Here is a 22,072-nt window from a genome sequence, read left to right on the forward strand (position 1 = left end):
TCGACTTATAGGTTGTAATTTGTAGTCATTGTCTCTTACTACCATATATTTGTACTATTTTTTATTGGTTTATGTTTAATTAAATTTATTCTTGTTTATTTGTTAAAGAATGTCTCCTTTAGAGTCTCTGAATCAGATCTATAAACTAATCACACGCGTGTTTGTCCGTGGATCGAATAATTGACAAACTGGTGTCGGAACCTGACAAGATCTAGGATTTACCCTCTAGATTGTAAATAAACATTTTTCTTGCCCTCCTATAAAAAGTTACGAGAGCCGATCTCGCGATCGGAGCCCGTAAGTGGCAAAGATCAAGATCTTTGTCCTTGGCTACTCACAGAATAGAGAATAATACAAAATTGTGTTATGGTAGCACCTTATGAATCTTTGCAATTTCTGGAAAACAGGAAATAATTGTCATATTATGTATAAGTTTGAATTATTAACTAAATTTTATAAATCATGATTTAAAATGAAATTTGAAACTAACACAAGTTATAATAAAGTATGAGCTTTAAAGAAATTAGAAATTTACTAATAAAAAAATGGTGCTAATAAATATTAATATACATTGAAATACTAATAGGTTCAAAACACAATGAAATAAATTAATTATAAAGTACTTTAGGAACTTTTCTTATTATTTTTGAAGTAAATTATTGTAAATATATCCATACAATTTTATAATTTACTAGCAGATATGACCAGTGCTGCCTGTACAAAACTAATAAAGACAAATAGTAAAATGAAATCATATTAAAAGTTTGGTTATTTTCACTTGCTATTGTAATGTTTATCACAATTTCGAGTGAATGAAATTAGAAGTAGGATGTTCAGGTTTTAAGGTAGCCTATATTTTCCACTGGGTTCTAGAGAGTAGAAAAAACTTGTCCAAATTGATCAAAGGATTTAGAAGTATTATACAATATACTTTTTCCCAATAGATAATATTTATATTACACTAATGTTTTCAACATTTATTTAAATATCATCACCAGTCTACATATCCTACCAAACTTTAGAATAGGAATAAACTGAACTATATATTTCAAAAATGATTGAACATTTTTAATAATCTATAGTTTAAGCTAGTTCTATAGTTCATTTCTGTTTCAAATTATCTAATTAGATAACATTCTTGTGTACTGTACATAAGTCACATCATATTAGATATAAAATAAATAAATAAAAACACTATAGGACAAAGGAACATTAAATATTACTATTGATACATTACAGGAGAACTATCCATATGTTACAGTATCTTGCCTTCCACATGAGATATGTTTGTTTGGTCTTTACAATTAATGGATTTCCCGGTCTAAATGGTATGAAATGGCAGTTTCATTGATCAAGTAGACAGTATTTTTTCCAATATTAGCTGTAACAAACTGCTCCATTCACAGCCAAATATCAAATGGCATTCTGCCAATGAATCAAATTTTGCAAAAAATGGATTTTGCAAAATATTTAAACTCTTCACCCTCAAAAACCATTTGAAACATGTTTGTACTTGCTGGTAACATGTTGCTTGTATTATGTAATTTTACTATTCAAATGCCACCATACCACTGGGTCCAATAGGAAGAAGAGTGAGTGAGTCCAATAGGAAGAAGGAGAGTATTGCAAAAGGAGGTTGAAGTAAATTTGATCAAAAATAATAGTTGACCTCCTGCTGGAAGAGAGGATTGTCAACAACTACTACTTAATACAGGTCTACTATTAATATTTGAAAAGTGATTAGTGTTGGATAGGTTATGATGGTCTTGCATGTGATCAAAGTTGTTAACCTTAATGTTCAAAAGACTTCATATAAAATTTGTTTAAATAAAAAAGTTCCAAAAAATGTGAATATAATTGCTTTTATATTTTTCACCAGTTTTTTTTATAGCAATTAAAAAAACTGGTGAAACCAGGTTGAAAAAGTAAAGCTCAGAAAAAACATAAGTAAAGGAAACTTTTGAAACTTGTGACAAAGAATAGTGGATGCAGATTTGAGTGTAAGACTCAACATGTGTATAAAGTGCACATTACACAGACTACAACTACAGGAAATTTTGAATGAAACAATGTCATCATGATAATAAATAAGAAAAATAAACATTGGCACAGAAAAAGATTTCAAGCTCTACTTTGTGCCTTAAAATCATTGCATGTAAATTAATTTGGCTGAACATTAGAGCATCATTCAGCAGTATCAGTAGGAAGTTTGGGCAATGAGTTTGTGTTAATAAGGGGAGATGAAATCAGGGGAGGAGGTAGGGTGTCTAGGTTTTGTGGTAGTTAAGTATGTCCTTATAAATATTACGTTAATAGAAAAATTATTAGAATTGGTTTGGTTTATTTGGTTACAGCAATGCAACATGTGAGTGCTCTGCCAAGGATGATGCATTCTGGGAAGAGTTTTATGTGACGCTGGCTCCTACGTAGGTGACCTTACTAATGTGAAGAAAACACTATGTGGTCAGTCCATTAGCAATATATGAATCCACTACTGAGTACTGTTGGTCAATGGTTTTATAGACTTGATTATTGGTTATTGGGCTTCAGTTTGTTGATTTGCAATTTGAAAAAATTGTAGACCTATAAATTCCCACTGTCATCCATCTGTCTGTCTGTTCTTCCTCAATTTCAAGAATGGAGTTAGATAGATGAACATTGAGACCAGATATGGAAAGATTAAGAGTAGGAGACCCAGATTAACTATATATGAACTTCTGGCTTGGACAGGAAATCACCTTATTTCAATTCAAAACTTTTCCCCTGAATGCAGTTAGATACATAACCAGCACAAATATTGCTAACAGGAAAAGTATGATGTACAGGGGAAAACACCACACCACTTCACTCAGGCAATTGTTATGTGCTACCTGTCGCAGTAATGGTATAATAGTGCCTCTATTTTGTGCTATATCATTGTCGCAGTAATTAAGTGAACATAATATATATTTTTTTAAATTATACCTTTTTTTTGGTAAGAATTATATATAGTTTATTATTTTCTTATTTTTTGCCAGTAGATGTAAATCCAGCAAACCAAATGTAGACAGAAATTAATTGAAATAAAGAAATCCAATCAATATTTTATGGTGAAATGTACATCATCATCTAAGTTAGATGTATGTGAACTTCTGAGTTTCATAGCAATTGATTGAACACTGGGTGTGCATAGAGAACAAACAAACAAGCAACATCATCTTTTATATATATATATATATATATATATAAAAAATACGCCATAATTCGCAGGTGAATAGCCTCTTCTCACAGTTATGCATCGATGAATAAACTTTATACTGTATACCTGTTATAATCAAATATTCATTACATATACAAATCTGAAAATAGTTCAGATACGATCAGCTATATTTCATTAAAAGGAGTAACGAATTATGTTACGTAAACATAATTTAGTTATCCTTAATCAGGTGTAACGCATCACCGATTAAAAAGCAGAATCGCAAGTTTTTCTTTAAGGATAAATTCGTATGTTCAATCAAATAAAAATGATAATTTCATGCATAAACCACACCCAAAAGAAGGGCAAAAACTAATTTTTCGTCNATTTTATCAACAATATCGCAATTACTATTATTTTAAACCTACATTAAACCAAATTCTATTACATTATATCAATTTTATACATTTGTTTTCTGTTATTACAACTTACATTTGTTCTCTTTCTGTTTGTCTCACACCTCGTTTCCATTTCTTTCCATCGTTCTTATCATCTTTTGGACACACCCCTTTTTCTATAAATCTTAGCCATGATTGATGGATTTCTCTGCCATTATTGCTGTTTATTCTATTATTTTGTCTGATTATATACATATGTTCATAAAGCTGTCTTTTGTAATTATTCTAAATCTAGTACTAATATTACAAAAGTTTATTGCTAATATTCATTTATTTACTTAGTATTATGCTATGTATTACATGTTGTACTTTAAGTTAATAATAATGATGTCATATTGTCAGTCTAAAGTCTAAAGCATTGATATCACACTAACTCCATTTATAAGGAGAAATATATAAAATAATGTTTAAAATACAACAAAACAGTTTATGAATGAAAGTACAAACAAGAATTTTTTTTAAAATTTAAATAATGTAGAAGAAATTTTTTCTTCATTCTTCAAGAAACTTTCTTCTACATTAGTCTTCAATTCCATCATGTCCAATCACCAGGAACAAAATAATCTTCTTTCTCAGAGATGAACTTTTATTAGAGGCTTTGCCTCTGAAAAATTATGTAAAACAGTTAAAACGTTTACCTGATGATCATAATTGAAAAAGTCTTTTTTTGTTTTATTGAATTTTATGTCCATTAAAAGTTCTTTCATATTGTTTTTAGATTAACAATAAAATGTAAAAATAGCTCAAAATCAAAAATTATTCTGCCAAATAGTCTAAAGATCTGTGAACTTTGAATAATGTATGGGTTTTATAGATCTGTAAGATCTAGTTCTATAATCAATAATATCTTTTTGATATTAGATACAGTAGTTAGTCTGTTCATTATAATTTGTAGAATATTTAATTTACAAAAATAAATCTACATTGTAAAATGTAAAATTTTAAAATATCATTAAAAATGAATTAATGCATTTTTTTTTAATCAATAGTGTGCTAGTAAAGAGACTATAGAAACATTATCAGCATTGGAAATAGCTGAAATTATGACTTATTTAGATCATAAAATATTTGTTTCTATTAGGAGTGAGTAAGTATCAGGAAGGAATATTTAATTAATTAAAAATACTTAAATAAATTTGTAATTATTTATAGTTATAAGTTAATTTTTTTATTATTAACTGTAAATATTAATTTCTTTCAGTGAATTTTTAGGCCAAGCATGGATGAAACCAGAAAAAGCTACAAAAGCTCCAAATATACTTCTAATGACAAGACGATTTAATGATGTAAGTTCACTCAATATGTATGATTATACATGTGATAAGTGAAATTCAATTTTATGTTTTATATATTTTATAGGTGAGTCGATTAGTTGTATCTGAAATTTTAAGAGCTCCAGAAATGTCAAAACGTGTAGCCATTATTGAAAAATGGGCAGCTGTTGCTGATATATGTAGATGTTTACATAATTTTAATGGAGTTCTTCAAATTTGTGCAGCATTTATGAATAGTTCAGTTTTTAGACTGAAAAAAACATGGGAAAGAGTATCAAAAACGGTAAGAAGAATATAATGTAACAAATGTTATATATACAATATATTACCTATTAATTATAATTTTTAATTTTTATCAGAACAAACAAACTGTTGATAAACTGCAAGCATTAGTTTCTGCTGATGGACGATTTAGAAATATGAGAGATGCTTTACATAAGTAAATTTTGTTTATTAACTATTTTTACACTTCTCTATTTTTATTTTAAAAAATTTTTAATTTTAATAAATTGAATTTCTTTATAGATGTGATCCACCGTGTATTCCATATTTAGGCATGTACTTGACCGACCTCTCTTTTATAGAAGAAGGAACACCAAATTTTACTGAAGAAGGCTTGCTCAATTTTTCCAAAATGCGAATGGTAAACTCTTTTTATTTTAAAACTGTTTTTACACTACATAATTAATACCATTATTCAAATAAAAACTTTTAACATATATGTATAAACAACTCCATAAACCAGATTACTTTAATTGAAGCCAGATGATTGCTGAATTATTTGTTTATAATAATGCTAAGTTAATAATTAGATATGAGGTAATTTATCTAACGGGAGGTGGTTAGTCCATCATTTGAGATAATTTTAATACTTAATTAATTTATAATTATTAAAATTATTACAAGATGTTGACCTAACCTCCTACTTCTAGACAAATTATTTTGTATCTAATTATTAACTTTGCATCATTGTAGCTCAATAATTTGGCAGATTATCTAGCTTTACATTTAACACACATTAATCCATGCATATGTTTGCTGTTGTCAGTATTTATAATTTCTTTAGTTAGGGAGTTTGTTCATTTTGCATTTAGTTCTGTTTGTTAATTTCATGAGTGTTTTGCATTGAACATAAATTTACTGTTACACAATTGGAGTTCAGCTCAGCCTTAATTTATATTTACCTTCTTAATATTATCTTAGAACAGATATATAAAAATGAAACTTAACTTAATTAAAAAGAATTTGGATTATAGACTATATCTAATTAATGAATCACAATCATCTGCATGAAATAATTTATTTAAATCATATCAAAATTAAGTTATCATATGTAATTAATTATTGGTAATTAATTTTTCAATTTACTATTTGATTAAAATTTAATTTCTATGATATTCTTTTATTTGTAAGTATATTTTTTTTATATTGCTTCAATACAAACATCAGGTATGGAGCTGTATTAGGGACATTCATTAATTACATATATAGTTTAAGGGGGTGGTGAAAAATAAATCATTGTATACAATGGAAAGGGAGTGAGTTGAGGCACTTTCTACTTTAAGTTTTTTTTAAGTGTTATTAGTATCATATAAATTTGTTCTTAAAAGCCTACTTGTTAGTAATGTGAATTAACTATCAGTTTAAAATGTTCTAAAAATATTTTTTTATGTTGGGAGATCCATGAACTGTTGTACTGTACATGAAATTAAAGGAAAAGGGTTTATCAAAATTACATCATTGTACACAATAGGGCAGTTGGGTTCAAAAGTGGTTCAAAAAACTGTACATGCAATCACTAGACAGTCCCGTATATCAAAAAATTAATACAATATTTTTTTCTTCAAAGTCAATTCATTCAATCAAAATAAAATATATTAATAATTAAATGATCGAACTACATTACCTATCAGGCTATAACTTTGCTAATCAATTGTAGAGATATTATATAATTTGGGATAAAGGTGATCATGCCATCATCATATATTAAATGTAATAATTATTAATAACAGAAATAAATAAATTAATTTAGACTGTTTTGGAAGAAAAAATTGATCTAGAATGGGTCTTGAACTCATAATTTCTGTTTATCATGCAGATGCATTGCCAATTATGCTTCTTGAACTTCTGTTTGATCTTTGCTTCCAGATTAATTAAATTATGAGATATAATCACACAGCTCACTTACTTGATTTTACACATATATTGAAATATATTAAACTTTGTTTAAATATAACATTTATATTCACATATGGGTATTTAGTAGAATAAATTAGATTGGATTCTCTATATGTGAGTATAGAAAACACAATCTAATTTAATGTAGTATACATTTATACAATAATTTAAAAAATATCATAATTAAAAATAAATATCATGAGTTTAAATGAAGAACTGATAAATGAAAAGATTAAACTTATATTTTTTAACATTTAAAGTTTAATTAATAATAATAATAATTTGAAGAAAAAATAGTTAATTTTAAAATAAAATTTTGAATTAAAGTATTATAAATAATAAGTTTTCATTTATTAACATTTTAATAAAGGAATAGTTTTAATTTTGTAATAGAATATAGTAAAATAAAAACAGAAAATATAACAAAAGGTCTTTAAAAAGAGTAGTGAAAGCTATTATAATGATTACTCTGTATTTAAGACAATGTAATTATTTGTTAGTTTAAAATTATTAAATTATTGTTTATTTTAAAAAAAATGTATGTAATTGTAATAAATCATATTTTAATGAAAATGAACAAACAGCCAATTTGAATAAAATTTATTTTTTAACATAAAAGTTTTTAATTGTAATTAAACTGTTTATTTTTCTTAACTTAGTAGGATTCCTTAAATTAATTATATGAGTGATTTAAAATTGAGAATGCAAACAAATTTTATCAAAACATTTTTTTTATAATTATTTATTTTATGAATATTTTTTATAAAGTTCATATTATTATTAACTTTCATTAAAATAGAGAGAAATAATAATAAATAATAATATGTATTAAAAAATCTTTCCAATGTTACCCGTTATACATCGTGGTTTTAAATACAGAACATATGTATCGTATAAGTGTGACAATTTTTAATATTGCACTGAAGAGGGGCTTAGCATTTATATAAGCCCGAAATGCATATGTGAAAACAATAAAGAAGTGTCTAACCTGAAAGCTGTAATGATAGTCTACCGAACTTAATTTTGGATTAAAGAGACATACATTTATAGTTCATAGTAAATAATAATAAATCTTGGAGGATAATGTAGTATGTATAGGAGTTTGTTGAGAAAGATGAATTTGAAATGCATTTCTAGAATAAAGATGCAAGTATAATTAATTTTTCCCAAAACTTTAACAACCTGAGTGCAAAGTTTACAGTGAAAAATGGATAAAATAGTAGTGTATTTAAATATAACACAGTAGACAATTTAGAAAACAAGATTTTAGACCATAAATTCTTTTAGTATTATTTCTTAGTTAAACATTTATAAATTAGCAAAAACATTAATTTTTATTTAATGTGTTATATTTTTTTGAATCAAGCAATTTAAATTTGTTTGACTTTTTATATCATTACTCAATATTTAATTATTTTAAAGGCAGCAAATATAATTTATCAATTTTTAAATTAGTCATCTGGGTACAAGTAAATAGAATTAATGATATTTATTTAACCTCAATATAAAATATTTGATGTTATTCCATTAGAATTATTTGTCTCAGAAGGAAACATTACAAGAAAATTTTATTAACTAATTTAATGTAGACAATATATATAATTTAATTTTATTGCAATCCAATTTGGAATTTATACCAAAGCTTTATCAATGATTTACAATTTAGAATTTTTATTCAAATTTCAAATAGAATAATGTCGACAAAGCCATTTTATGTTTGTTTATTTATTTTTTGTTTTAATTAAGACATACAATTTTATGAAAATTGAGGAATAATGATTTATAGAAAGATGTGAATTAATGAATAAAGAAATTTCAGCATAGTTAAGATTGTTTATTATAATATTTAAGATAATTTTTGGTTTGAAAATACAGTAAAATATAGATTACATATAGTGGATATAAAATATATAATCAAATCTTGATGTAGCACTGCCATTTGTTTGCTTCCAAAATTGTCACTAAATTGAATGTGGCACTAAATCAAACAACAAAAATTATTAAAAAAAAACAATGAGGTCTATGCACAAGTTTGAAAGTTCAAAAGTCACATAACTTGGCAATAATGCCCTTTGCAATGCAAATTGTACATATAGTAATTCTTAGAGACCAAAGAATTCTCTACTTGATATCTAAGATGATGCATTCATGAATATTCATTGGCTTTTTATGAGATGATGCTATATGGTAGAGTGCTATGTTGAGATTTGATTGTATGTATGTGTTAACATGCAAGCATAATATTTTTTCATTTTTTGATTCTATGATCTAGATAACAACTAAAATTTTTATAAATTATATTCTTTATAGATTCAAAATTAATAAAACTTCTATAAATTATTACAGATTGCTCATGTAATTAGAGAAATTCGGCACTTCCAGCAAACACCTTATAAAATAGAGATAAATCCAAAGGTAAAGAAAATTTTAATATGAAAATATTATACAGAAAATAATGACATATGCTACATGTAATTATTAATTTATATAAAATATTAATTTGTGTTTATAAATGCTAAAGTTGAGTAATTTTATTTACAAATTATCAGCATTTTGTATCTTATCCTACAAATATAAATTTGATGTAAATGAGTTTTAGTAATTATGTATTATTTCTTTACTTCTATGTTTATCCAAAGAATGAATTTTTAAAATGTGTATTTTTATAAGATGATTAATTATATAACTTAAAAATGAGGCAAGACATAAAGGATAGTTTGGTTATAATTCTTAAAGTAATGGTCAATGTTAGAGGAGATTTCTGAAAAAAAAAAAAAAAGAAAAATGCACAGAGAATTAAAAACAATTCGTTTTAATTGGTTAATGTTTGTTAAAAATTGATTATGTAATGTTGAAAAGTGTATTAAAGACTGAAAATTTGAATAAAATTAAAAAATTTTTCCAACTGTTATAAAAATTATTTCAGCTGTATTTATGAAATGACCTGTTGATCCTATTTATTGCTATTAATTAATGGTTCTATTTACAATGATGATTAAAGTTTCTCTTTATCATTAGCAGATCCGTAACTAGCCATTCTTGTGCCCTATGCAAGAATTTGCATTTAGGCCCCTTAATTTATTTGATTTTGGGAAAATAATAAAACAAATACATTACAATAGATTTTTAATAAGATTTATTTTAATTGAATTTTTCTGGCTTTCATTTCAGCAAATTCATTAATTACACCATCATAATTCATATTTCTAACAATATTGTATTCTATTGAAATAATAGAAATATTGGATAACGTTCTTGTCTGATAGTTGATCTTAAATAATTTTTTATTAAGTTTAACTTGCTAAAACTTCTCTGGCACGAAGCAATAGAAACGGAAAGAGTTAGAAATATTCGAAGAGCAACATTGATATTTGGGTAAGATTCAATTAAACCAAAATCACCAAGAGCCTGTAGACTATTAAGCGGAGATGCAGTTTCTATATTTTGTATAAGAGTCATTACTTCAAAATTAAAACTTTCAATTTCACTTGTGAATTCATACTTTTTTAAATCTTTGCTATATTTAATAGCGAGATCTGCAGCCAATTTTTTTAAATCAGCAAACTCGTGCATTGTAAAGACGAACCACAGAGAAAGCAAAAATCGTCACAGTTTTCATTTTTTCATAACACCAATCTATTTGACACAATAGTGTGTCAAGAACACTGTAAATTTGTATTTTAAATAATTTTTCGGGTGTCAAGTTACTTCCTTCATCTGGTGTTTTATCTATTTCCAATATCTTAACTTTTGTTTTTTTTTATTAAGAAATCCCTTTTCTATACTTTTTGGTTTGTTTTAAGAATATGATCAATAACAGCATCTGTTAATATTGTTGGCCATAATGCTATATCATTTATTACTTCCATGTATCTATATATATCAAAGCGTTTTTCTGGACTATTTCTATCTTCTGCTTTTTCGCAATCCCTTTTTACAGTAGCATTTTAAAGACTGCGGGAGCCCTGAAAATGCTACTGTAAAAAGGGCTCTACGCACCCACATAGTTCATTTACCGCTTAATCCGCCTTTCATATATACACCACATATGCGTACCACTATAAAGCAAAAAATGATGTCAGAATTTCTTCACGCTTTTTACAACCTCGAGACTAAGATTTTATTCGGGAGTTACTGTTTTCAATTTAGTAATTTTGAAAAAATTCTCGGACAGATTTATTTTTGTTACAAAATGTTACCTTTACAGATTTCTAGCTCTGCACACTGTAGAAAAATCTAGAAATACAGTTTTGTATATTGTAATAATATTAGTAGTTGCCAGAGAGCTCTATAAACTAGAGAAAAATCTGTAAATTTGAAAACTATAAACATAAATTTAAATTTCTCAAAAAATAAATTAAAAAATCTCAAAAGTCGCTACTGTTGGCTGATTTGTCTGAGGTCTCCGCTACTTCACTATGTCCCTCTAAAAGTCACCATGGTTGGGAACACTGGTGAGCAGACATCTAGGGTCTAAGTAAGGTGAAATGTAATCGCCAAACTGCGCTGTAGAAAGGCAGAAAAATTAAAAATTTAAAAATATAATTTTTTGTGAACAGCAGTTTGGGCCCCCCCTTCCAAGAGGGCCCTGTGCGGGTGCACCTGTTGCACCTGCCTAGTTATGGCTCTGATCATTAGTGAAGTGAAAATTTTTCATTNAAAATTTAAAAATATAATTTTTTGTGAACAGCAGTTTGGGCCCCCCCTTCCAAGAGGGCCCTGTGCGGGTGCACCTGTTGCACCTGCCTAGTTATGGCTCTGATCATTAGTGAAGTGAAAATTTTTCATTATGAAAATTAACTCAATTTTTGATTAAGGCGACACAATTTGCCAGATTATATTGTGCCATAATATGGTTAATATTTAATTATTAAATAGTAGCCATATTATAGCTTGATGTTATCTTATAGATCATTTGGCCTTTATGAAAATATCATGACCATTGCAGAAAATATATGGTAAATGATGAAAACTATATAACATGGAAATTTTAATGACTTTACTTAGTGTAGCAATATTAAATTTTCTATTTTGCATTAGAAGTAAAGATTCAATACAAAAATAAATGTTCTCTGCCATCAGGATTAAAGTTTTAAATTTATTTAAATTTTAAAATTGGTTGATTCAGTTAAAAGAGCAGTTTTCACAGAAAAAATTGCTTGTTTAACAATTTAATTACAACATAATAATATCACATTAAATTGCAATTTGTGTTTTATCAGTAGCATAACAAGGGAGCGGCCCAGGTCCCTCGGTTCCCTTATCTTTGTGAGAATCATGTATATACAGTATTTAAGGGTTTATTCTTTATCTGCAGTTGTACCATTGTGGATGTGGTCACTAGCACTTTATAATTTTTGTTACAATATTCAAATTTCTTTGTATTGATTCTAAGAACGATTTATTATTTATTTTCTTGCTAATAAATAAACATTTAAAATACAGTGCTTCAAAAAGTTGCAGAATAGTACCAATAATATGCATACAATAACAGAATAACTGAATTTGTTGTAAAATTACTTGGGAACAGATACTGTGCAAATAATAGACTACTTATGGTTAGGTAGAATGTGTGACTTTAGTGTCAGATGCTACTTTGGTGCACATTTATTTTTATTGCATTTCAAACAAATGTAATTGAGTAGAGAATTAACATAAAAATTTTGTATTTTGTGTTAAGAAAATCATCACACAGACATTGTTAATACTTCAGCAATAATATAGTAATGCATAAATGAAGAAGCATCAGCTGTGCTGTGTGAGGTGTATCATTTTCTTCATCAAACATACATAATTGTCATGATCTGCAGTGACAATTAACACAGTATTGCTTGACTTTTTAACAGCACTCAGCACTTTTGCAAGACAACCATCTATAGCCAGCACTAGGTGCTTGATTGAGACAAGCATTTCCGTAATGACTGTGAAAATGTTGATGTCTTTTCTCAGGCTGGCCATCAACTTCAACAAATAATGCAGACATTGTCAAAGTTTCAAAAACTGTGAAGAATAACAGAAGAAATTATATCTAAAGTCTAAATTTCTATTTGAAGTTGCTTCCAAATTTTGCAATGTTGTGACAAACACAAATGTTTAACAACTCATTGTTTTTTGTGTTGACTGTTGGTGACTGAAGATCATCAAGAAATGTAAGAATTTTTGTCATTAAACTGATTAATATTAGATGCCTATTTTTCAACTAAATTTCATTCAAAATAAGATCTGATACTTTCTTTAGACTCACAAAGTGTGCTAGCATGACTTTGAGAAATGGAGAAAAATTATTTTTCAAAATGCTTCCTAGACGTTTATAGTTATTGGAAAGTGTACATAACAACCAAAAAAATTACAAAAATATAAAGTATTTTCACCAAAAATATAATTTGTAGGAAAATTGAATTCTAGAACTTTTTGAAGCTACTTCTATATATTTTTTATTCAATTGAATACTATTATGATTATGCAGTTTAAATCAATAATTTTTATATGATAAAAGCATAATTTCTCTTTTATTTCTTTACTTTTTAGGCTGTTAATTATCTTCTTGACACTAGTCACATGTTACCAGATGAAGAATTGTATCAACTGTCTCTATGTTTAGAACCAAGGCTATCAAGACTCAGTACTAAAATTCAACCACCTTCAGTATCCACCAGCCAAGGATCATGAAGATGTTTCTACATTTATCTAGTCGACACCCAATATATTGTTCTTTCCGTCTCTGTAATTCTTTCTTCTCTCTACAGTGAGAGCTGGATGTGTTTTGCTTCCAGGCATTGTCACCCACTACTAACAATTCTTGCACATTCCCAAAACACTCCACCATCTTTTCAGGAAAATTATTTATAAATGAAATTTCACAATATAGGATGATTGGCTTTTAATGTTCTGAAATGTTTTTCCTCCCAGTGTTTTTCATAATATTGATCTATATTGCGTGATTTGGATGGCAGATTCCCCTTAAAAATACACGCAGATGTTAGATATAAATGAAATTAAACTGAAGCAAATTATATATATGTACAATGATAGACATATGTATGCATATATAATTATATATGTTATAATTATATATATATATATATATATATATAAAAAATACGCCATAATTCGCAGGTGAATAGCCTCTTCTCACAGTTATGCATCGATGAATAAACTTTATACTGNATATATATATAATATATACATAAGTATATATATATATGTAGATAATTAGCTAGATAGTTATAAGTAGACATATTAAACAATCTTAAACGTGCCAAAAAAGTGTCCTGGCAAGACTAAAAAAAATTTCAGCATATCGGACATGTATGTGTTTATTTTCATCGTTAAATGTTTGATTTTCGAGAGAGGTGAAGTTCTTGATTGTTTACAACAATTTAACAATTCTCTAAGGATGCTAATGATCGAAGACTGTGATGAGAATTAGGTAGAAAAGTAGAAAGATAGTAAAAAAAAAAAGTAGTTAGGTCATATGAGAACATGCTGTACATAAATATTATAAGAGTTTGGTGTCAGTGCCTTTGTTAGTTTCCCTTTTTCCATGTGTGGTTACTTGTTTTCTTAGATATTATGTTGATGTATCACATTATCACCAACTAATTCATCTGGATCTTGAAAGATATATCAATATTGTTTACTTTCAGGAACTGACGTAGCTCTCGGAACAGGGTACTTTGTAATAATAAAAAAAAATTTACTACTAAAACATACAAACGGGTCCAGATGTCTTAGATTGTCACACACACTTCTATGTAGCTTCTTCCACTCAATATGTACATTTTTAAGTTGAGATTGGTGTAAATATTCATCTAAGTTATCATCTAGTAGTTATTTTTTACATTTACAATCATTCAATAGAGTGAGTATATTTTGTATTATAGTTTCCATTTTTTTTTTTTGTTTCCTGCTTTTTGTAGTAGGTGGTTTGCATAATTCTTTACCTTAGTATCAAATACACGTTGTATACTTTTGAATACCATTCCCTCTTTTTAATGAATTCCAGAATGGATCTAACCAATAATATTTGGTCAATATATTGTCTCTTTATATATGACAATGATATGACGTACATTACGTCATTCATACAGCACATTAGTACAAACGATCCCACTGTTTGGATCTGCAGTAATATATATGTCGTCGTGAATTTTTCACCTTTCGTAATTTTCTTTTGCTTACTTTTCTTTATCCTTTTGATTTTTGTCCAACTTTTCTAGTCAAAAAAGGCTCATAGACTTCAATTTCTAGATTCAGAAAATAAAAATTTTAGTAAGGGGTCAACTCCAAATTTTACCACAGAACATTTAAGAACATTTTAAATTTTCTTTCTATCCATTTAGAAAGTTCAGATTCACACAACAAACATAGTCCATTCACATAAAAGAGTTTAAAAAAATATACTTTGTTAGAAGCTTTATCAAAAGCAATGTTGTACAGTGTTGTTAAAATATATAACTTTGTTCTAGACGATATCTATTGAAGGCGAGAAGAGATTCGTATGTTAGAAGGAATTTTACGAAATGTTAGATTATCCCATTTTCATATTTTAGTATATTGGTTGCCACGTTCTATATATAACTGTTGAAGTTTGTACCGTAATTTAATATCATGTTAATTGGTGCCTCTTGTCTACCTGTGATTGGTGAAGAGTTATCATGTTTAAAGAATGCTGCAAGTATGTTGTTCTGACCTATCGGGAATGGTCGCTGAAAAAATTTAAAAAATATATAAATATATATAAAATATCCAAGGACAATCAACAGGTCGACAGTTTGATCTGTCGAGAGATAGAAAGAAGAGATTTGAAGTCTTTGCAACATCTGTGGTGTGTTATTTTCTCCATATCTGCATCTTTAACTGTTGTCTGAATACTAAAAAAAATATACAAAAAATAATGTTTTACTTTATTGTAAACTGTACAAGTGTGCATGTGTAACATGTGAAAATTTTTGAATTTGCTATTTGTTGTGTACTTCATGGAAAAAAAAGAAACTTAAAAAAATTTCTTCAAAATGGAAAAAAGAAAGATAAAAAAAATTCCTCTCTGATGTCTTTCAGAAATGAAAATTAAAATTTTAATTCATATTTTCATCAAATAATTTGTGTTTTATTTTTTTAATAATTGTGTTTTGTGTGTTGATACCTTATTATAAAACATACTAAAACACAATAATTTTTAAAGATAAGTTAAAAGATTCTTATTTCAAATATAATCATAAATAAATATTTTGTATTCTTAAAGGTATCAGTTTCATATCTAATTAACATAATTTTAGTCATCATCATTAGTATCATCAGTTGTTTCTTCAGCATACTGAAATTTTATAGGAGTTACAATATATTTATCTGTCAGTTCTTGCTCTACTGTTCCTGTGATTTTTTATTTAAGATCATCTGATTTTACTTCATAATTTACATCATCAGTAACTTCCTTCTCATCTTCCTTTCTCTGTTCTCTGTTGATGCTATCATATTTTATCTTAACCTGTTCTTGATCATTTACTGAATCATCTACATTTGCATCAATCAAATCATTATTTTCCTTTACATTTTCAGAAATTTTATCGCATTCTGATACTTGTTCAGTTTCTTCCGTTTCTGTACTATAACTTTCTATGTTAGAAGTAGTCTTATCACGCTCGCTGACACTACCCTCTACTAATGCCTTTGATAAATTCGAACGTACAATAGACAATTCTGTAAAATTTATCACATTAATTCTGATACATAAACATTTAATTTAAACAATTCCACTTACTGCCGCCTAATTTTCGTTTCCAAAAAACTTTATATAAAGGAAGAATCAGATAAGAATAAGCCACACCGGAGCCATTTTCTGAGTACATCCACGATAACAGACAACACTAGAAAGAAGCGCAAGGACATTATCTAAGTCTCAACCACTTAAACACGTAACAAACTTACTTTTAATAAGTAATACAACGGGAAAAAACTGTTTATAACAGTCGACGATTGTCCTTCTAGTAACACAATTAAAGAAAATATTATCCAGTAATTTAACAGAACGAAATAATCCTCCTGATTTCCATATTCTACAAGATAAATGCTACAAAAATGTTTGAAAATAAGCCAAAAAACTTTGAATCTACAGAATGACTCACCTCTTAAACGATGGATATATGATGGCCAGACAGTTTGCCATTCTCTCCGACGACGTCCCAGTTAAGAAAGACACTACTAAACATATTAAGAACACTACAAACCATACATCTCTGGATATTCCCGTACGATCCTCGAAAATTCGGAACGGTCTAGTAAATATATTGCAATGGTTAAGACGTTCGATCAGGATAGGCCAAGATTGATGATCATTAGAAGTCATCGTATACTATTATTAATACCAGTTTTTTGATAGTGTTCGAGCCCAGTACATTGTTCCTTTTCTATTATTGCACATCATCCATTCTTTGCTACGAAACAACAACAGAAAAACATTAAAGAGAATGTGTGTATACGTCGATTGTGGTACGATACGCGCTCACAATGCATTTTTATAGTAGCAGATGTCTTCTTTATTACCTATTAGCAACATTTCATGACAAATGTATCTCGGATGTTGATTGATGGATCTACTCTTCAACATCTTTCCCGCTGATAGTTATTTATCATCAAGTGTGGGAACGTATATTAATATTTCTGACAGCTTAACATTTTTATTATTGACACTCTTATAGTTTTTGATGTAATTTTAATGATGTCGGCCGATTCTAAATTTAGATAAATATATAATTATATTTTTAAATGACGTAAAAATATTCAATTTTATTTTATTTTTTTTTTTAATCATATTTTTTAAATCAATTATGGATCAAGTTCAAAATTATTTTTGGAAAATGATTTATCCAGAAAGATTTAAGTAGCTCATTTAAACGACATTATTAACAAATGGGACCAACTCTTTAAAAACTCATTTTCTCTTATCCTATTTTTTTTTATTTTTATTTTAAGAAGACAATAGATGTATTCTTATATGTTAGAAGGTTTTATATACATACTTATAATATATTTATTTATTTATTTATTTAAAAAGTAAGAAAATGGAATTGTGAGACAAGTAAGCAAATGGCTAGTCTTTCCTAGTTTATTTTATTTTTCTTTTCATGTTGTGTTGTTAAAAAGCAAATGATGACTCACGGTTGGAGTGATGCCAGGAGGATATGCTCTCTTCGTATCACGTGATGGCATAATTCAATCATTGCTCTAGATTTTATTTCTTTTTTCTTTACAGCTTCTAAATGGTGAAACAGTCCCACAAATAACACTCTGAAGATATGAAACCGTCCACATATTACCGGAAACATTTTTCTTCTCCTTTGTAATATATATGTGATTTTTTATTGGATTTTTTACTATTAAAAACTTGGCTTATATGACGAAATTTACCATAAGAAATTATTTATCTAAATTAACTTTATCGAGAGGAGGATAAATGGGAAAGATTCTTTCTTGCCCCTGCGATAACAGCTTCTCCTCATTCAAACGAGCCGTGCAGGGAAGCATCCAAAATACAAATTGGCTTTATTACCATCTCATTTACTTCCAATCTCTATAAAACTGATTAAACTTATATTGTTTAACAAATTGATTAATATTTTAAACATTTTACGAGTTTTTGCGATTATATTTAACATTTAAAAGCGTATAAAATCTTTTAACCCCTTGATACTTTTAAATCACTATTAAACTCATTTCACGCATCTAATTGAGACAATTATTATATGTTTGAAAAATAAATAAGTTTAAGTAGTCATAAAATACGTTAAAATAATTATTATTCCATTTATTAATTTTTATTATTTATTATCAGACATCTTTATTGCGATCTGGAAAAGCTTTAGTCTGGCCGATGACGTAATTTTACTATTTTAGTGACGAAATGACGTCATATCGTCTGGCAGACATAAGCATCCTAGACGTTTTGGTAGAAACTTATATTTTCTCAGCAGTATTCTGAGTCTGGCGCCTGGTAGTCGGCTTCGCTGCAAACATCCATCAACTCCTCCACTGCTTTGATTGTGCTGCACCTGACGACAGAGATCATTGTCCCTTGAAAAAGTGCCCTCTAAAGAAACTCACTACACGATTTTAAAATTTAAATGTAAAAAAAAAAATTAGATAAAAAATAAATTAAAATTAAAATTAAATGACAATTAAGAAAAATGGCGTTTTATATTTATCACTTTTTGCACACGTTTTAGTCTTTAATAAATGATTTTTAAATTTAAAAATAAAACTATTTTATTTCTAATTTTTTTCCCTTTAAACAAAAGAAACTTTAGTTTGAAACAATAACCAATTTTTGTAAAGAAAAGAATTTTTTTAAACAAGCATTTAATAAGAAGGTTGGGAAGATGTGGAGTACCAGGTGTACGTGTCCAAGTGGTATATGCAATAAAGACAACAAGAGCCTCCTTGTATGTCACTTCAATACCTATCCGGATCAACAAACAGATCCGTTGATCACGGTCTGAAACGAAAGAAAGGTCGATACAACCAGAGATATTCCAGACCGCATTGAGGATTTTCGATAAACCAAATATTTCTACTTTTTTTTAATCCAGAATAAAATATATTTAAAAATAAAGAAAGAAATAAATATGTGTATATATGTACGTATGTATGTATGTATAAAGAATGCTGCAAGTATGTTGTTCTGACCTATCGGGAATGGTCGCTGAAAAAATTTAAAAAATATATAAATATATATAAAATATCCAAGGACAATCAACAGGTCGACAGTTTGATCTGTCGAGAGATAGAAAGAAGAGATTTGAAGTCTTTGCAACATCTGTGGTGTGTTATTTTCTCCATATCTGCATCTTTAACTGTTGTCTGAATACTAAAAAAAATATACAAAAAATAATGTTTTACTTTATTGTAAACTGTACAAGTGTGCATGTGTAACATGTGAAAATTTTTGAATTTGCTATTTGTTGTGTACTTCATGGAAAAAAAAGAAACTTAAAAAAATTTCTTCAAAATGGAAAAAAGAAAGATAAAAAAAATTCCTCTCTGATGTCTTTCAGAAATGAAAATTAAAATTTTAATTCATATTTTCATCAAATAATTTGTGTTTTATTTTTTTAATAATTGTGTTTTGTGTGTTGATACCTTATTATAAAACATACTAAAACACAATAATTTTTAAAGATAAGTTAAAAGATTCTTATTTCAAATATAATCATAAATAAATATTTTGTATTCTTAAAGGTATCAGTTTCATATCTAATTAACATAATTTTAGTCATCATCATTAGTATCATCAGTTGTTTCTTCAGCATACTGAAATTTTATAGGAGTTACAATATATTTATCTGTCAGTTCTTGCTCTACTGTTCCTGTGATTTTTTATTTAAGATCATCTGATTTTACTTCATAATTTACATCATCAGTAACTTCCTTCTCATCTTCCTTTCTCTGTTCTCTGTTGATGCTATCATATTTTATCTTAACCTGTTCTTGATCATTTACTGAATCATCTACATTTGCATCAATCAAATCATTATTTTCCTTTACATTTTCAGAAATTTTATCGCATTCTGATACTTGTTCAGTTTCTTCCGTTTCTGTACTATAACTTTCTATGTTAGAAGTAGTCTTATCACGCTCGCTGACACTACCCTCTACTAATGCCTTTGATAAATTCGAACGTACAATAGACAATTCTGTAAAATTTATCACATTAATTCTGATACATAAACATTTAATTTAAACAATTCCACTTACTGCCGCCTAATTTTCGTTTCCAAAAAACTTTATATAAAGGAAGAATCAGATAAGAATAAGCCACACCGGAGCCATTTTCTGAGTACATCCACGATAACAGACAACACTAGAAAGAAGCGCAAGGACATTATCTAAGTCTCAACCACTTAAACACGTAACAAACTTACTTTTAATAAGTAATACAACGGGAAAAAACTGTTTATAACAGTCGACGATTGTCCTTCTAGTAACACAATTAAAGAAAATATTATCCAGTAATTTAACAGAACGAAATAATCCTCCTGATTTCCATATTCTACAAGATAAATGCTACAAAAATGTTTGAAAATAAGCCAAAAAACTTTGAATCTACAGAATGACTCACCTCTTAAACGATGGATATATGATGGCCAGACAGTTTGCCATNACGATCGAACTAATCAACACGTAAACACATTTTAATTAAATTTATTTTTGAAAAATTCGCATTAATATACTATTTACATTATTGTCTATAACATTTTCTTTGTTTATCATAATTGAATTTAAGTAAAAACAATGAATTTCATTTTGTAAATTGAACTTTATGGTTCTCTCCATTTCTGACGTCAACGGCGGATTTTCCTCCTCCTCCTCCTCGTCTTCTTCTTCTTCTTCTTCCTTTTCCTCCTCCTCTTCTCTTAGCTATAAATCATAAAATAATCTTTAAAATTTAAGAAGAATTCTAAGTGAAGTATGAGTAGTTGGATAAATTTCGTATAATTTTACATTTAAAAATCCCATACAAAAAATTATATATGTGTACATAATGGTGATAGTTTTAAGTGATGAACTGGGACGAGAGAAAGGTCAATAGATACTCATCGTACTCAAACACTTCTTTATATATTTGTAAGCTTATATAAACCGCTAGAAAGTTGAAAAATCTTTTTGAATGATTATATACAGGGGGAAAAAAGAAAAAAAAACGGTGGAAAAAAGAAGAACCTTTCACATTCTCTGGCACAACTCTTGTACGTCTGACAAATCGTCTTTTCGCCAATACTATTCTTTACACAGCGTCCTCGTTAGGTTATTTCATCGATCAACACAATTTTATACAGTGAAAAAAAATGGAAAAAAATTAATAAAATGGTTTCGCTTTTTTTAATTTTTTCCCAAATTTAGTGAGATTTCTACTAAATTTTCTGTTGGGTTTCTTTCAGTGCTTCAACAGTAATTAATCTGTAGTAAGACTCTTTATATAAAATCCTTAA

The 22,072-nt window shown here is 27.7% G+C and overlaps 3 protein-coding genes across 5 annotated transcripts; 1 reads left to right on the forward strand and 2 right to left on the reverse strand.

The window, feature by feature from the left end:
- The first annotated feature begins 3,937 nt into the window (after positions 1 to 3,937).
- On the forward strand, positions 3,938 to 14,157 carry LOC111612854 (ras-specific guanine nucleotide-releasing factor 1-like). Its single transcript, XM_023354123.1, has 7 exons — positions 3,938 to 4,723; positions 4,838 to 4,922; positions 4,996 to 5,193; positions 5,270 to 5,349; positions 5,436 to 5,553; positions 9,435 to 9,503; positions 13,617 to 14,157. The coding sequence occupies exons 1-7, from the start codon at positions 4,680 to 4,682 to the stop codon at positions 13,755 to 13,757; spliced, it is 735 nt and encodes a 244-aa protein (XP_023209891.1). The 5' UTR covers positions 3,938 to 4,679; the 3' UTR covers positions 13,758 to 14,157.
- A 2,134-nt stretch (positions 14,158 to 16,291) lies between these two features.
- On the reverse strand, positions 16,292 to 17,648 carry LOC111612853 (receptor expression-enhancing protein 3-B-like). Of its 3 annotated transcripts, none has more exons than XM_023354122.1 (5): positions 17,453 to 17,621; positions 17,213 to 17,362; positions 17,016 to 17,157; positions 16,849 to 16,954; positions 16,292 to 16,787 (listed from the first exon to the last, which is right to left on the reverse strand). In XM_023354122.1, the coding sequence occupies exons 2-5, from the start codon at positions 17,251 to 17,253 to the stop codon at positions 16,471 to 16,473; spliced, it is 606 nt and encodes a 201-aa protein (XP_023209890.1). In that variant the 5' UTR covers positions 17,254 to 17,362; positions 17,453 to 17,621; the 3' UTR covers positions 16,292 to 16,470. The 3 variants fall into 3 exon arrangements, with proteins under 3 accessions (XP_023209890.1, XP_023209889.1, XP_023209888.1); XM_023354121.1 differs by adding an exon at positions 17,631 to 17,648 and having other exon boundaries at positions 16,294 to 16,787; positions 17,213 to 17,521; XM_023354120.1 differs by having other exon boundaries at positions 16,294 to 16,787; positions 17,213 to 17,621.
- A 2,631-nt stretch (positions 17,649 to 20,279) lies between these two features.
- On the reverse strand, positions 20,280 to 21,242 carry LOC111612852 (receptor expression-enhancing protein 3-B-like). Its single transcript, XM_023354119.1, has 4 exons — positions 21,202 to 21,242; positions 21,005 to 21,146; positions 20,838 to 20,943; positions 20,280 to 20,776 (listed from the first exon to the last, which is right to left on the reverse strand). The coding sequence occupies exons 1-4, from the start codon at positions 21,240 to 21,242 to the stop codon at positions 20,460 to 20,462; spliced, it is 606 nt and encodes a 201-aa protein (XP_023209887.1). The 3' UTR covers positions 20,280 to 20,459.
- Between the last annotated feature and the right edge of the window lie 830 nt (positions 21,243 to 22,072).

The sequence above is a fragment of the Centruroides sculpturatus genome, unplaced genomic scaffold, assembly GCF_000671375.1.
Source record: "Centruroides sculpturatus isolate CEXI.00-Female unplaced genomic scaffold, Cexi_2.0 scaffold1880, whole genome shotgun sequence".
Classification (NCBI taxonomy): domain Eukaryota; kingdom Metazoa; phylum Arthropoda; class Arachnida; order Scorpiones; family Buthidae; genus Centruroides; species Centruroides sculpturatus.